The 15,628-nt window shown below is 36.9% G+C and overlaps 1 protein-coding gene and 1 long non-coding RNA gene across 3 annotated transcripts in view; one reads left to right on the top strand and one right to left on the bottom strand.

Moving 5' to 3' along the window:
* The first annotated feature begins 20 nt into the window (after window positions 1–20).
* LOC120500274 lies at window positions 21–14,800 on the top strand. Its single transcript, XR_005627056.1, has 2 exons — window positions 21–253; window positions 13,883–14,800. It is a non-coding gene; the product is annotated as an uncharacterized LOC120500274 (long non-coding RNA).
* RBM25 (RNA binding motif protein 25) overlaps window positions 2,984–15,628 on the bottom strand; it is a 32,810-nt gene continuing 20,165 nt past the window's right edge. For both annotated transcript variants that reach the window (XM_039704905.1, XM_039704906.1), the window contains 10 exons: window positions 12,743–13,020; window positions 11,678–11,894; window positions 11,289–11,378; window positions 9,644–9,717; window positions 8,784–8,934; window positions 8,142–8,466; window positions 6,861–7,135; window positions 6,325–6,423; window positions 5,580–5,627; window positions 2,984–4,547 (listed from right to left, as the gene is read on the bottom strand). In XM_039704905.1, coding sequence (XP_039560839.1) covers window positions 4,455–4,547; window positions 5,580–5,627; window positions 6,325–6,423; window positions 6,861–7,135; window positions 8,142–8,466; window positions 8,784–8,934; window positions 9,644–9,717; window positions 11,289–11,378; window positions 11,678–11,894; window positions 12,743–13,020 — 1,650 coding nt within the window. In that variant the 3' untranslated portion in view covers window positions 2,984–4,454. The remainder of the gene's footprint in view (window positions 4,548–5,579; window positions 5,628–6,324; window positions 6,424–6,860; window positions 7,136–8,141; window positions 8,467–8,783; window positions 8,935–9,643; window positions 9,718–11,288; window positions 11,379–11,677; window positions 11,895–12,742; window positions 13,021–15,628) is intronic.

The raw sequence follows: 15,628 nt of genomic DNA, 5'->3' as shown, positions 1-15,628 counted from the left end.
TCACTTCCGACGGGCGGCCAGGAGCGGCCCCGGCCCGGCGCGGGAGCTGCGGCCGAGCCCGCACGGGGCAGCGCCCCCGAAGAACACGCTGCGAGCTGTGCCTGCAAGGGCCGGGAACCAAGACACGCGGGTGGGACCTGAAGAAAGGCAGCGCTTGGGAGAGGCTGGCTGGACAGCAGTGAACAGTCGCTCAGTCCAGCCGCCAGGAATCGTGCAAAGGAAATGCAGCTTGACCTTTTTAACCTGGTGCCAGGTAAAGAGAGGTTTTATGAGAAAATACACTTCTCGGCTCTTTTGAATACAAGTTATACATATGCCAGTAACCCTGTTTTAAAATGGTCCCAAAAAACGGCATTAAGAAAGTAACTTAAAGGGACATTTATATTTCAAAGTAAAAACAGTATTAAAAGTCAACATGGTATTTTTCAAGAAGCCTCTAAGTAGACCTGTGACTGGTTAGTCGAAAAACCGATAGTTACTTCTAAATTTGAAACTTACCTTGCTATCCATATTTGAAATATCATCCAGAATTCCTTTTCAAGTGCATAATCAATTGGGTTAGTAACATATAGCAAATGCTATGATAGATATAACCACTCTGAATACAAAAAATGTAATGAGGGGCCATGCAATTCTGCATGTTTAAAACAATGTTGTATTCTAGTATTTGACTACACTACAGAAAAATCTATGGTAAAATTAGGTGGGAGAGAACTATTGCACCTAAAAGGTTTGATGTAAGCATTGCTATGCAAATACTGACTTCCAGTAGCTCACAGAAATATGAAATGCATTTGAGAAGCCGTTTTTAGACTGAAAGTGATGTCTAACCATTAATCAAATAAAACTACTTGTAATTTAAAAGGGAGAAACAGCCAAACAAAAAAGTCAACCAACCAAACACGGGCATACAGCTGTCCCAAACTCTTTTCTATTATCAGTATCAGTTTGATCTATGACAAAATGTCTATTAAACAGTACCTTATATTGTTCGCACTGCATGACTGTGTACTAATTTTTAATTCTGTACTCAATGTTCCTGCACCAGATAATGTACAGAATATGAAAAAGCATGACTCAGTTGTCATATAAAACCCAACAATTTGCAGTTTTCAGTGTATCCACTTTCCAAAATACTACTCCTGCAAGCAGCTATCAAGCAACCCTGTTTAGTAAGAACATGAACGGTCTAATTCCCTCTCAGTAACAGGAAAGCATTGGTAGTAAGACAGAGGAATTCCGTAAGAAGCTAAACTCCCTGTTTAGGGCCTTTCCCCTGCCCACATTTAGAGCCATGACTATCTAGCTAGATCATTTTTAGTACAGGTTCCTGCCTAAAGAGAATGAAGGAAACAGCTAAGATTAGAAGACCCAATCAGCAGGTGAGCAGGTTAAATACTCTTAAGAACAAAATAAGACTCTCACCAATTTAAAAGATAATATAAAAAATATATATTTCTTGGTAATGGATCTTACTTGCTCCTTGTTTCCCATTTCTTTTCAGTGCATATTAATGAAGAAAAATGATACTTTAGATTTTGTATTGACATATTCCAAACACTGACTGGCAGTTACACAAAATGATTATAAGGAGAATAAGAGCATGTGTTATGTCAAGTTTTAAAGCCTTATTCCACTGTAAGGTCCAGATGAACAAGTACATCCAGTTGTGTAATTACTCGTATTTTTTCATTACACAGTGTGTGGAACTTTTGGAGTAACTTTCCCTCACAGTATGGGTTGTACTATGGCCTGATGCACTGAGTACCTGGTGGCAACATCTGTACTTTACTCACGTAGCACATTCTGAGCACACTCTTGATCTGTGTCTAACATAACAAAGAGTGTGTATTAAATCATACATCCAGACAGTGAAGTTGGTAATATTGGCAAAAAAGGCTTTTTCTACCCCAGATTTCTCAAATTTACCTTGAAATAATTCTGTTAGTGCATGTTGAAAGTTAACAAATGGAAGTTACTTTCTATTACTAAGAACATCAGCAGTACATAACTTGTGTTATACTCCCCAGCATCACTGACACAAAATACAGTATCACTGAGACATAATAACAAAACTTTCAGTAAGAGGTAAAAGTGACTTTATACTTGCATTCTGAAAGAGGAAAAGCTGATAAGCCAAACCAGAGTTCATCTAGTGAACATCCCTTTCTTCTTCCACTACTGAAAAAAACCTGAACTTCCACAAAACTGATTTTTTTATATCACAATGATTCTTTATACTTATTTACCTAGATATTTAACACTCCAGCTTACAGTTTACATGTCTTTCTCATCCCAGCACATTCAGTCTCCAAGCTTATATCCACTGCACACACAGCTTTACTTTAGGGCAGAAATAAACTGAAGTTTCACAACCTGAGCTTTCTCTGAAGAATCCGGATGAGGATGTTGGGCAATCTGTCACACATTGGCATTACAACGTGTTTGTCACATTTGTCTTGTTTAACTACTACTCATGAGAGAGGATGTCATTTACCAGGTCAAAAGGCACTCGTGAAGTTCACTCTCCCTCTTCTCTGTATTTGCTACAAACAGAGCAAGCTTTGAATTTATTTAGAATTTAAAAACTTTTTGATGATGATGCAGAACTCTATAGGGAGAACAGAGAAGTAATTTCTTAGGGTTGCAACCATCAAGTTGCAGAAAAAAAATGGAACGACTGCAACATGTAAGCATGCAAACCAAAACATTCTCAGGCAAACTCAAGCACAACATGAAAGTAACATCTGAGCATGACAAAGTTAAAAAAAGAACATTTGGTGATGTGTAGTGTAGCATCACAGGGATGAGAAAGAACATACTGGGATCACATCTAAATTTGCAGGATTCCATTAACCTGATATAAGCAGGAGGTAGTTTTAAACACCCCCCACCCCCTTAATTTGGGAACACTTGATTCAGTAAGCAGTGTTAAATACAATTGCATGCTGCATAAGACTCCAAAAGAATATCAACCCTTAAATCAAATATATACATTTTTAATATCTGAAATATTTACATGGTGGAACCTATACACGATCCCAATTGTTAAGAACAGTGTTTTCAAGTGTCCTCTCCAGATACAAACAACTAGTAACTCAAGGTCACAGTTATGTTTGCTGAACAGGTCAACCTGTATCCTTCAGTTAAATACAATACAGAGATACTGGAACACCTTTACTTAATTTGTTTGATATTAAGAATTTTGTTTCAAAAATTAAAAATAACTTTGAGACCGTTTGCTCCCTGGAACACAGTCCTCCTGCAATCAAAACAGCTCACAGCACATTATAGATTTGACTTCTTACCCAGGTATGAGATAAAAAAAATGCAGTTTACAGTACATGTCATCATTTATACCATATCAGTCTATTTATAAAAAAAACATACAAACAAGGCAGGAAAATATTACCCTCTTTTTGTGGACAACAGACTGCATACAGTAGAAAACAAAAGTCAGGGCTTGTTTAACAGTACGGATAAAAACAAGATTTCAGCTTTGTTTGACAACTTATGTTTTAGTTTACATGGTTGTTTTTTTGGTTTTTGTTAAGAGACAGTTACCTCCAAATAGAGCTTTTTGTTTTGTCTAAATACTAAAAAGAAAAGTTTTAAAAAATAGTTTCTTCTTAAAAAAGCCATCTGATTATTTTGGAGACAGACAGGATAGTAGGTAGGGCTAGAATTAAATTGAGCAGAAGAAAAAACCAAAAACCATTAGACAGCACTTACTGAATTTAGGTCCTGCTCTTGTTTTAACTGAGCAAATAAAAAACTTCCTGTGATTTGCACTTTCTGGGAAAGAAGCAGAGCATCTACAAGAGATTAGGTTCCCAGCTTCATTAGTAACTCTTAATGGGCAACAAAGTACCAAGATTACTACTGGTTCACATTAGAAAGAGAAGTCTGAAGGAACTCCTTTTCCAGTCAGATGAAGAGATCAAATGAACACACAAAGCTGTTCTGTGAAAACAGCTCAATATGCTTATTTTTAAATTGTATTTTGATCATTTCTTAAATAAAAAAGGGGAAGTATGCTCCCAAAAAAAGACTGATAAACTTGCAGTAAAATCCTTTGTCTTCATCTGTAACTGATATAGTTCCACATTAAGTGCAAATGTTTTGCAAAACAAGGGATTTTTTTTTTCTTAATATTTACAAGAATCAGAGTAACATAACAAAATTACCAAAGAGCATGTACAGTAGCTGCAGCTTATAAAACATACCGGTAATTGTACCTCATGTATTATAAAGAGAACCAATGCAGGATTTGATAACTAACTGAGAAGGGTAAAAGGGGCCTCAGAGCAGAGGACAAAAAAATTCACATTTTCTACATAAAAAAATACAGGTCTCAAGTCTCTGAGAACAGAGAGAATTCGAAGTCTCTGAACAATGGGGGGGAAAAAAAAAGCCCAAAATTGAAATGGAACCCTAGAAGCAAGGAGAGTGCTTTATTTCACTAGGCCAATCTTCTTTGCTTCTGTCTCGTATATCAACAACCTCCACATTTTGACTATGAAAACTTCAGCTTCTTCATCTAGTACCTGTAGGAAATACACATTTTATAGATTATTTTTTAGGTTATGCATTCCAGTTATAAAGATATCTATAATTGTAGATACATCAGAAAAAAGAGATACAGTGTAATACAAGTCCTTGAGAGAGGGACCAAATGAAACTCTGGCAAGTTTGTCTGTCCAGCAACAGTGACTTGACCAAGCTCTAACTACTTATATAGTGCAGCTGTTGAGCACCTATAGGTAGAAGCATCAGTAAACTAGTATCTATTTACTAAACTAGTAAAAAAATTGGTTTGGGAAGAGGCAGAGAAATGGCAAGCTTGGAAACAATTTAAGAACAGGACATGCACATGTGGTCTCTTCCCTTAAATTAACTCCTAATCTCTGCTCATTTTCATTTGGAACTTCCTTGGATATTTGTTAAATAAACCCTCACTGGATTTCTCTTCCCTGAGCTTATTATCTAGGCTTTTCTTGAATCTGTACAAACTTAGTATGCACAGCATCTCTCCAAAGTCACACCAAAAACATTCTACTATCTTGTACTATGCATGTGGCTTCTATCAACTTTGCCTCCAAGCTTCCTTAAAGGAAGGAGTGAATTAGTTTTTATTCATCTTTTGGTGTATGAAAACATGGTGGAAGAGTAGCATTATTACACTCTGTTTCTCTCTTCCAACACTAGGCAAAAAAGAGCTTTTATTCTTCTACGGAAAAACACCTCTTGCTCATTAATTAGGAAAAGACCCACTAAACCACTAATACAAATCTACTCATAAGAACAAGAAGGAAGAAAACATTTTATTTCTGATGCAGTTCTGTTACTGTTGATTTTGACATCTACTATTAGGGACAAAAATTTTTGTTCCCCATTTCTGAGTACTGAGAAGTTCTGAAGAGGGGTCAGTAATTTCTACCTAGATACCTGTGCTAGCATGATGTGCTTAATGATTTCTAACACATGTTTTCTGTTATGGGCTCTTGCTATTTTGCATAATTGACTTTTAACTCCAGTAAAATGTAGAAGGTATAATCAGTTACAGAATTTCTGCTTACCATGGCAACATCATCCAGTATGCTCTGAGGTGAGCTATGAGCCATAACCTGGAAGAAACAAATGTTTTTAGACTGAAAACTTAGAATAAACCCTGCATACATTTTTTTAACAAAATCCAGCTATGTCTAAGGAATTCTGAAAGCTCTGCACATGCAAGAAGTATTTGCAGTTCATCAGGTTCCAGTAATAGCCATGGCAAAAATTAGTATTGAACTGCATCAGAATCCATCATAGTGAGTCCTACTTTATAGCAAACTACTGAGGAACAAGTTCCAGGAAGCTCCAGAGATTCACATGTCTGTCCTGTGTTTGCTGGCTATTCTTATATCTGCAATTATGTTTCCTTAATTTAAAGAAAAAGCTTCTCTTCCTTCAACAATAAGCTGCTAATGGAAAACAAAGGCAAAATTCTCCCTGTATCGCTCCTCCTAACTGGATTTCTCATCTATCTGTTAAGTATTTAATTTTTTTTCCAGAACCAAGTAAGTTGTCTTTCAATACCACAGAGTTCCATTTATTTACATATATACACACCCCCATATGGCCTGGCAAATATTCAACTTCTGCTTTTGACTGTCTGCTTATCCACTGTGTCACAATACTCTCAGGACTTGCTGTGGCTCTCAAAGGGTAGTCCCAAGATAAACCAACAGAAGCCATTATAAACACAAGTACAGGAGTCACTGTTGCATTTTAAATAGGGAGCAAAGCTCTAACTTCACAGAGAACTCAGAAGATACAAACCTTAGAGCAAACAAAGTCAACTAGTGTGGCTTCTTCTTCACCAATATATTCTATTATTTTCTTGTTAATCCATGGTCTAATTCGACGTTCCATTAGTGTCTGCAAAAAACCACAAACCCAGAATTAATAATTACCTTAAGCTTCACTCTGTTGTGACAACTGCCCAATAAGCATCTAGAAGACTCAAACAGCTACTTAACAGAAGATACCTTTTGCTATCAATGAAATAACCCTTAAGAGATTTGGCATCTGCAAGTATTTCTGAGTGCCACTCAAACATTTTACAGTCTTTTTTTCTTTTTCCATAAAACTGCTTGATAATTTGTAATGGCAATTCGAGAGAAACCAAACAAAAATAAGCAGCCATACTTCAGAATAAGGATTATGTATGAACAATAAAGAGAGTACTCAAGTTTGACTCCACTTGATGATACTCCAATGCACTAGGGTCCCAGTAATCTTGCTTTTCTATTCAATTATAATGTTTACTAGGAAAAATTAAGACTTTTTAAAAATGCTTAAATGAATCAACTTACTGAATCCACAATTGACCAGTCAAGAGGATAAGCAAAGAGCTCTGGTTTTGCTGTGGGTATCTTCTCAATGAGACTCTTAATGTGCTTGCGCTTTTCTTCTGTATTGACACTGCCTTTGATATTGCTTTTATCTTCTTCTCCATAATCCAGGGGAACAAGTTTCCTTTTCCGGGGCACATCGTCACTGTCTTCATCATCAAATTTATTGAAAACACTATCCACAGCAAGTTTCTTCCTTTTTACAGCATTGGGCTGATTAGGACTGTTGCAGGCACCTGCAACCCAAAAGGCAGAGTAACATTCATCAACTGCAGCTGGAACTAGTTTCCTCTTCTTACTTGAGGAATATTGCTCTGTATGCTACATAAACGTCTATGAATGACTGGCATTGGCTTTTAGTCTCTCAAGCTCTGTTACGGAAGTGGCAAAAGAGGTAAAAATCTTTAATGGAGTGTGTTCATGACTGACCCATCTGAAAAACAGGGTCTTCTTTCTCTGCCCTGAAACCAGTTAGCACTCTCTGAGGGAAGACTATAGTCAAGCCCCAGCCTCAGCAAAGGCAGAGCACAGAGTGAAAGGCTGCAATGCGTAAGAAAAGCGTTCATCAGCCTAATATTATACAGTCTCTTGTCATTCAAGATATAACACAGTGTGAGCTTGAAGTGCAGCCCGGCATGACTTAGTCAAAATAGTAAATAATAAATACACAAACCTTCTGGAATACAAATGTTCTTAGTTCTGCTGCTCAGAAATAATTTTTTTAAAACAGCAGGACATTGCTACAGTACTAAGGAACTATAGGCTCAAATTTCACTCAAAACTGTCCTCAGTTTATTGTTATAGTCTAAAAGGAAGGAAAAAAATCTAATTTTCTTTTTTCTTTAAAAGGGTCTTAAGTAAACATGAGAACTACCTAGGTCTTAAACTTAACATATAGTTACACCACTGAAAAGTAGCAATGAGTTTCAAAGAGATATTTACAGATATATTAAGGTAAAAAAGCATGTGAAAATAACCAATTCCAGCTCAGAACATTCCTACAAAAATTAGCTCTTGAACATGCCTAAATTTCTCTCCTTTTTTGCCCTCAAGTTTTTAGGTGAAGAGAGCTCTATAAAATATATTATCTGGATAGGTCAACTCAAGCACAGCAGCTGGATAACATCTACTTGATATAAATACATTAAACCATACAACATATTTGGAAAACCATGTGGCTACTCAGCTTGGCAATTTTTATTTTGATCCCATATGGAAGAGTGAAATAAAACTTAAACTTGCCCAATTTGAGGCTGAGTCCAATTTTGGGCCGATGCTCCTCCAGTTGCTGTTGTTCAGGTGAATTTTCATGAGGGATAATGATGCCACAGGGAGATTCATCACCAGGTGTGTTAGGAGTTGCATTTCCACTAGCTGAAGAAACAGATGGAGCAGAACTGATGGGTCGTAAAGTTGGTTTAAGGCAGGGCTTTTGTTCAGGCTCCTCCTCCTCTTCCTCTGGCTCTTCTCTTTTTTCTTCTTTTTCTGCCTTGTCTTCCTCTTCCTCCTCAGATTCTGGCTCTTGTTTTATTTGTGGCTGCCTACGTCGCTCAGCCTCCTGTTCCATCTACAATGAAACAGACAATTAGCAAAAACAGAAGCTCTCTCAAAACCAGTACTGTTTGAAGAATCTAAAGATCCTCCTCTTTAGAAGGCTGTTAGTCAAGAATAAGACACATAACTACGGGCATTCTTGTAAGGAATCCAATTCAAATTTGTTTTCAAACCCCATCAAATCTGAAAAGTCTTTTTGTTTTCGTTGTTCCTATTGCCTATCTGGACTTCTTTATAAGAAAAAGCAAATAGAGATAATAAATATCAGGTTTATTACACAATTTTGCTCAATACAATCAGAATTTTCCTGTCACACCAACAGCAACTCACCCTCTGGAGTTCTGCATCTGGATCTGGATGTCCTTCAGCAAGAAGACGCTGCCTGATTTCTTCTAATTCTTCCTTTTCCCTTTTCCTATCTCGTTCATCTGCTTCCATCTCTTTCTCCCTGTCTCTTAGCCTCTTCTGAAGAGCACTACCCCTATAAAAGACACATTTTTTATTGAGACATCATTTCAACGAGGGGCTTGTACCACAACACAAGAAAAATTTCATGCAGATACATCCCCCACTAAATGAAAATAAGATTCATAAGAGCACCTGGCATCCTCCATTTTTGTAACATTAGAATCTTAAGATATCAGTTCTCAACCTTACTGTACAGAATCTACCCCACCACATTAAACAAAAGTAGAGCATGTGGCTGCTGATCTCTTTAGAGAAATAATTAAGTTTTATAAGTTTTTGGCCAGAACCACGTCTGCTAAATTAGTTTTATGCAAATGTTAGTTATTCCCACGCTGAAGGATGTTCCAAATCATTTACATTAACAAGCTAGTTCTTCATATTATTTACAGCTTCTTCAAAGTATTTAAATTATTTAGAGGCATGCTTGTTCCCTTCTCCCAGCACCTTATTTTAACATTACACTGACCTCTGCCCTGCCTCACAAATACTAAGTGATAGGAATGACACCTACTCCCAAGCATTAACCAGAAGTAAGAAGCTTCCTTTTTCACTCTGTCACTTATGAAGTGACACCAAAAAAAAGTTAGGTAATTATTGCCACATTAACCTTACGTTGCCACATTACCAATCAAATACACAGTCCACAAGCCCCTGCCAACAAACCCCACAATTGTGTTTAAATCACCAATGGACATTTTTTTGTTGGGAATACAAAGACATACCTGTAGTATTTTGGATCATCTCTGTCATCATCATAATCTTCTAAGAATTCTTTCAACCGTTTGGCTTCTTTTGCCTGCAAGGAATTGAAACTTAAATAATGATTTCTGGTTTCCTTTCCAGGAGTTTAAAATTTATTAATGTTATTAGCAAGTTAATTGTAGATCTACTCTGCTTTCAACTAAAAAATACAGTGTTCCAAAGAGAAAATGGAAAGGTTTTGGTATTGCATCCAGAGAGTCCACTGGTATTGTAAGGGAGATTTGCATATATATATATATATATATATGCACACACACACACACATACCCTCCCACCCACATATATATATTTATTTGGTTTATTTTGTTTTACATTACAGATAAAGAGGATCAAAAGTTTCTTTTCTCCAAATCCTTTAAGTCTGCTACTGAGTATTTTAACATGGCAGCCTAAGTGTATTTTATCAGTACGGCTCTGCTTCAAGGGCTTTTTTAAGACAGTCACGCACAGAAACAAATCTGATAGCTGCTCCTAGGATAAGCACCCTCCTGTTGTGGTACTGAAACAAACCATGTGGTACTAATGTACGGGCTTATGTGGTATTAATGTGCAGGCCTGACACTGTAGGGGGCGAGGGAGAAAGAGAGGAAACACTTTCTCTCCCTCTGATAAAAGAGGCAAAACCCCCAGTTCTTTAAGAGAAATTAAATTAGGACCTTCTAACTTGCATTTAAGCAATATCCTTAAACCAACAACAATATATTTCTGTGCTAATGACTTTGGGAAACAAATTATGATTATGGTTGTAATTTCAGCACAAAATAAAACAATGTTTTCTACAAATGCCATCCACAGCCAACACGCAGGAGGATTTGGAATGGAAAATATCACTGAGTACATTTTTTCCCACCACCATGCATTTAAAGGGAAAACCTGGATTCCACATGAAACAATGTATTTTATAATTCTCTTTCCCTGTTTCTTTGCATATATGGCTTTGAAGCAATTTCTAACCCATTTTCTACTCTCTTAACATCTTCTCTCCTTCTCTAGGAATCTATCAAGTGAAATAACACCCCTAAAACTTAAAATAACTTTCGATGAGATTACAGAATTATCTGTCTTCCAAAGGTGTCTCTTCCAACAAAGCTTCCAAGTGTTACATTGGTAACTGTGATAATTTCACAACTAATGAACTAAGGACAGGCGTTTATCAAGTGCATAGATATGATGCAATATTCTTTAATGTATCTCATAAAAGGTTTGGGCACATGAGCAGGTTTGGAAGTTAAAAAAACAGGTCCAGTTCTACCTAAATGACATAGAACACAGCAGGTTTTGTCACAAATCTGACAGAAGTTACAGATATAACAGTACACAATGATCAGACCACAGTATTTTGCAGCTGCCTACTTCTCACTCTTCTGCCTTCATAAGACCAAACCATTAGGCTGTTTTTCAGACTTCAAACAGTACTCCCACTTACTAGACATCTTCTGTTTCAAGTCTATTAACTGGGGGTTTTTTTTTGTATAAAAACACACACGGCCTTTATACAAAATGAGAGCTCTATTATTTCACATAAAGTAACAGAAGAATATTCCATTCTAAATGGGACCAAGAGAACAAGGCAGGGAAAATTACATGTCAAACTATAAGCCTTACCATTTCTCGTCTTCTTTCTTCTTCTCTCTCAGCCTCTTTTTCATATTCTCGACTTTTTTTTCGTTCTCTGATTTCCCAGTTTTTAAGACGCTGCAACAGAAGAAAACACACTTCAATCTTCAAGAACATTAAGAACAGCAGTACTACTTCAAAGTTAGTTTGAATTGTTGTTTAAAATAACTGTACTATAAATAATTTGCGTAATTTTAATTAAAAATGAATAAAAAGTCTGTTTTGACAGTGACTAACATATTATGTCCCAGCTTATGTACTCAAAAGATACTCAACTCCTTCATATTTAGGAAGAGGAGAATGATGTATTTTATACTAGAGGACTTGTTATCAACTCTTTTTTTTTTTTTTAAAGAATCTTAAAAATTGCAACCTACCTCTTGATATGCAGCTTCCTTTTCACGCAGTTTCCTCTCCAGTTTTCGTCGCTCGTAGGCATCTTCTTCATCTTCTTCTCGGTCTCTCTTCTTATCCTTTTCCCGCTCTCTCTCCCGTTCTCTCTCCCGTTCCCGTTCTCTTTCCCGTTCTCTCTCGCGTTCTCGTTCTCTTTCCCTCTCTCGTTCTCGCTCTCTTTCCCTGTCTCTGCTTTTTTCTCTGAAGGAAGAAAAAATCCCAAAGTTCAGTAGAGAACCTTCCTCCCCATTCAACCAAAAGATTAATAGCATCTTAGAGGTTATTTTTCTTCTGCAGTTATAGAAGATGATTAGCTGGTACAGAAATGGGCAAAAAATCAATACTTACTGACAGGTACTCCAAAACCCACTAAAAGTCACTGTTTGAACACTAACCATTAAATAGCAATATCTACAGGAACTAAGCATGAGCATGGGGCAATTTCTTATGAGACTGAGCAGTTCTGCACAGCCAAAATCACCAGAAATAAAGGGTATCCTTAACAAATCTTTCATGTTCATGCAGTTTAAGACAATCTTAACATTTCTGACAAGATGATTTAAGCGGAAGCAGCACTTGGGATATGATTAATTACAGCTTGAAAGAGTAATCCCCTTGCTTTTACTAAAAAAATTCACAATCCAAACAAAAAACCGAAGCCAAACCAACTGAAACAAAACTCCCCAAAATCCAACCAAGAAGCCCACTATGTAACAAAGGAAATGATAAAACCTGCTTATGCTAAGAAATACCACAAACATAAGATAACCTTAAGCAGGAATAAAGCTAATAATGAAAAATAGGAGACATCTAAGATAAAACCAGTATGCTTATATCATATTTGGAGAGTTGCTTACTGCATGTTGCAGTTTTTACATTCTTGTGCTGTGGGGGAAATCAAGTACTCTCCCAGTCTTGATTTCCTGCTGTTACTCTGATCTTCCACAAGGATCATTCTCTTTTGAATGGCAACTGACCTACTGAACTACATGCATTTAGTGAACAGCACAAAGAAAAAGTGAAATAAATAGCAGCTGAAGTACATTTACCTTGATCTGCTCCGATCCTTGCGATCTGAACTCCTTTCACGATCTCGGTCACGGTCTCTGTCCCGCTCGCGGTCTCTGTCTCGGTCCTTAGTTCGGTCACGGTCCCTATCTCGCTCCCGTTCACGCTCCCGTTCCTTCTCCTTCTCTCGTTCACGTTCCCTCTCTCTTTCACGCTCCCTCCTTTCTCGTTCACGCTCCCGTTCCCTTTCTCTTTCTCTGCGTTCTTTTTCAATTTCCTGTCTTTCTTTCTCCTTTTTGCCTTTTTCCTCCTCCAGTTTCTAAAAACCAACAAGAGAACTTTCATAGTTAATTTTGTAGTTACACAAACTGGATATTCCCGACGCAACACACAAGGCTGGTAATGGAAATACCAAAACCGCCACTAATTTTAAAATATTAAATAGGGTTTGGTGGGTATTTTTTGGAACTCGTAAGTATGAAATCAAAATGCAGCAAATCACAAGACTAAATTTCGTGCAGAAGCACAAATCTACACAGACCAGCAATCTCCAACCTTAGCAGAGTACGGCTGGCCTGGTATTATGAGCTGAATAAACTGCACACTCAGTGTGCACTACCAGTCATGACTCAGGTGGGACTCAAATTCCACTGGCCTGATAAGCCAGGTGGGTACAAGTAAAGTGAACTTCCAGCTGATAAAATTAACTCCGTTCAATTAGGAAAATATATTTCAGTGGAATGCTTACTGGGATAGTGAGTTGTTTCCCAAAAAGTCTTGGCACACCAAAATCATCCTAGATGAAAACTTGGGTAAAGAAATATATCCACTTACACGTGGTGCATGTGGTTAAACAGTGAAGAAAACTGTCACTTTTCCCCTTTTCCCTCCCTAAAAAAGTTCTAAGTGTTCATTGGTAAGAACTGGACTCTGCAGAATGGAATCTTAACTTCCACCACTGCAAGACGGAGACAAGTAAAAAAAGGTTGGAAATAGCTCTTTCAAAACACAGAAACTAAAGGTTACCTGCTAAAGTTTTACTAAAAATTGTACAAAATTGCCCCTTTTTTCATATAGAAACAGTTCTTATTACCAGAATTCCTATAAGACAATAGAAAATACATCAACAGAACGATAGATAAATCCATCCTTGGAAGCAATTGTTATGTGTTCACTTACAGATGCTGTGCTAGGACATGGACCGCCAACACTGGATTAACCTTGCCTATTAGCTATGTTTCTGGGAGGAAGAGCAAGTACACGGTTCACAAATATACCAAATAACAACCAAATATACCAAATTTCAACCTGATGGATGCAAGAATACCACTTTTTGAACAAATATTGAGCAGAATAAACAGGTTTATCCCCTTTGGCTCCACGTTTACCATCACTGAAATGAAATTAAAAACTGTAACAATGAAACAGCATTTTCTCTGGTTTGTGTTTTTTTGTTCTTTTCTTTTAAACAAAGCATTTAAGACAACTTTAAAAAGCAATCTTACCTGATTAGTGTTCTTCTGCCATAGGCACAGGGACCAGAGAACCGACAAAGGATTACAGAAATAAAGCTAATTCACTAGTGATTAATGTATCCAGTGAAACTATGCTGCATTGATAACACAATACAGGCAAACCATGTTGGATACATTGAAATCACAAAGGAAAAAGGGACTAAAAATGGTAGGAATTGGTAGAAAACTGATGTGAAAAAAATAAAACTTAGATCCTATAATACACACTGGGCTGTAAAACTAATTTCTAAGGACTGTATTATCCAGGAGCTTTACAGTGTTAAACCTCAGTAGGATCAGATTTTAAACTAGGTTGTCAACTTTTAAAAAAAACTTACCTCAAATTTCATATACTTTTAAAGAAAGTTTACATACTGAAGTGGTTGATACTTACAGGTTATCTTAGATGTTCCAATAGAAATTTCTTTAGTTGAACTCTTGCTTTTTCACCACTCTCAAAAACTTAGTTTATGGTGAGAGTTCTCAAGAGTGTGAGTTTCTTTCTTTTATAAAAAATATATTCACAGAGGTGTAAATACACACAAGTTTTGGTATATTAAAATCCTTAAGTCCACTTCCTTAAAATCCAATTGAAAAAATAAACTGGTGTATTTTGTAATCAAAATCTGACCTCAGTCAACTTCTGTAAACCTAAATAAAAGGATCTGACAGGGTAATGGGATGGGAACAGTATCAGATAAACTGAAGTAATGAACAGAAATGAACAGGTAGAAGAATTATAAATCTTACCTTGATCTCTCTTCAGACTCGTCCGTGCTGTAAATGGACGCCCCCTGCAATGCTGATACCCTGACAGTCTGTCGTTATTGTTTATAAACTCATACCAAAAACATGCAAAGGTTCACTGTGCTCACTAGCCCGCTTCTAAGGATTCAACAGCCCCTTTTAAACATATCCAATATACACTATGACTACTTCCAGTTGATTTTTAATGTTAAGAAATCCAAAACAGCCCCCCAAAAACACAAATCAAGGGCAGCAAAATGCCCGACAGCTTCTGAAACAGTGAAGCTTGGTTTTTTGTTTGTTTTGTTTGCAATTTAAAAAAAAATATTACTCGTTTGCATTTTAGTATCAGTGACAACTTGGGGCTTGGAATTGAACGTAATTCTACTGAAGTTTCACCACTAACCAGTTTCACATTCAATTGCTGAGCTTCTTCAGTTGACTTTTTCTAGATTTTTTTCCCCCCAGGTTTCTATCTTGCAAAACTTTAGTCAAGAGAAAAACTGAAAACATGTACATACAATAACATGTAGTCACCTGTGTTCATATTGATACGGTTGCATGAAAACATGGTACCATCCCCAGTGACTGCATGTGGTAGAGCTGAACAACATGGGCAAGCATTCACATTGCTGTATCTTCACCATTTTCTTTAATGCTGATTTG

Source organism: Passer montanus, unplaced genomic scaffold, assembly GCF_014805655.1.
Source record: "Passer montanus isolate IOZ18808 unplaced genomic scaffold, ASM1480565v1 scaffold18, whole genome shotgun sequence".
Lineage (NCBI taxonomy): Eukaryota > Metazoa > Chordata > Aves > Passeriformes > Passeridae > Passer > Passer montanus.
The sequence above is the reverse complement of the archived record's forward strand: the minus strand, read 5'-3'. Positions and strand labels throughout refer to the sequence as shown.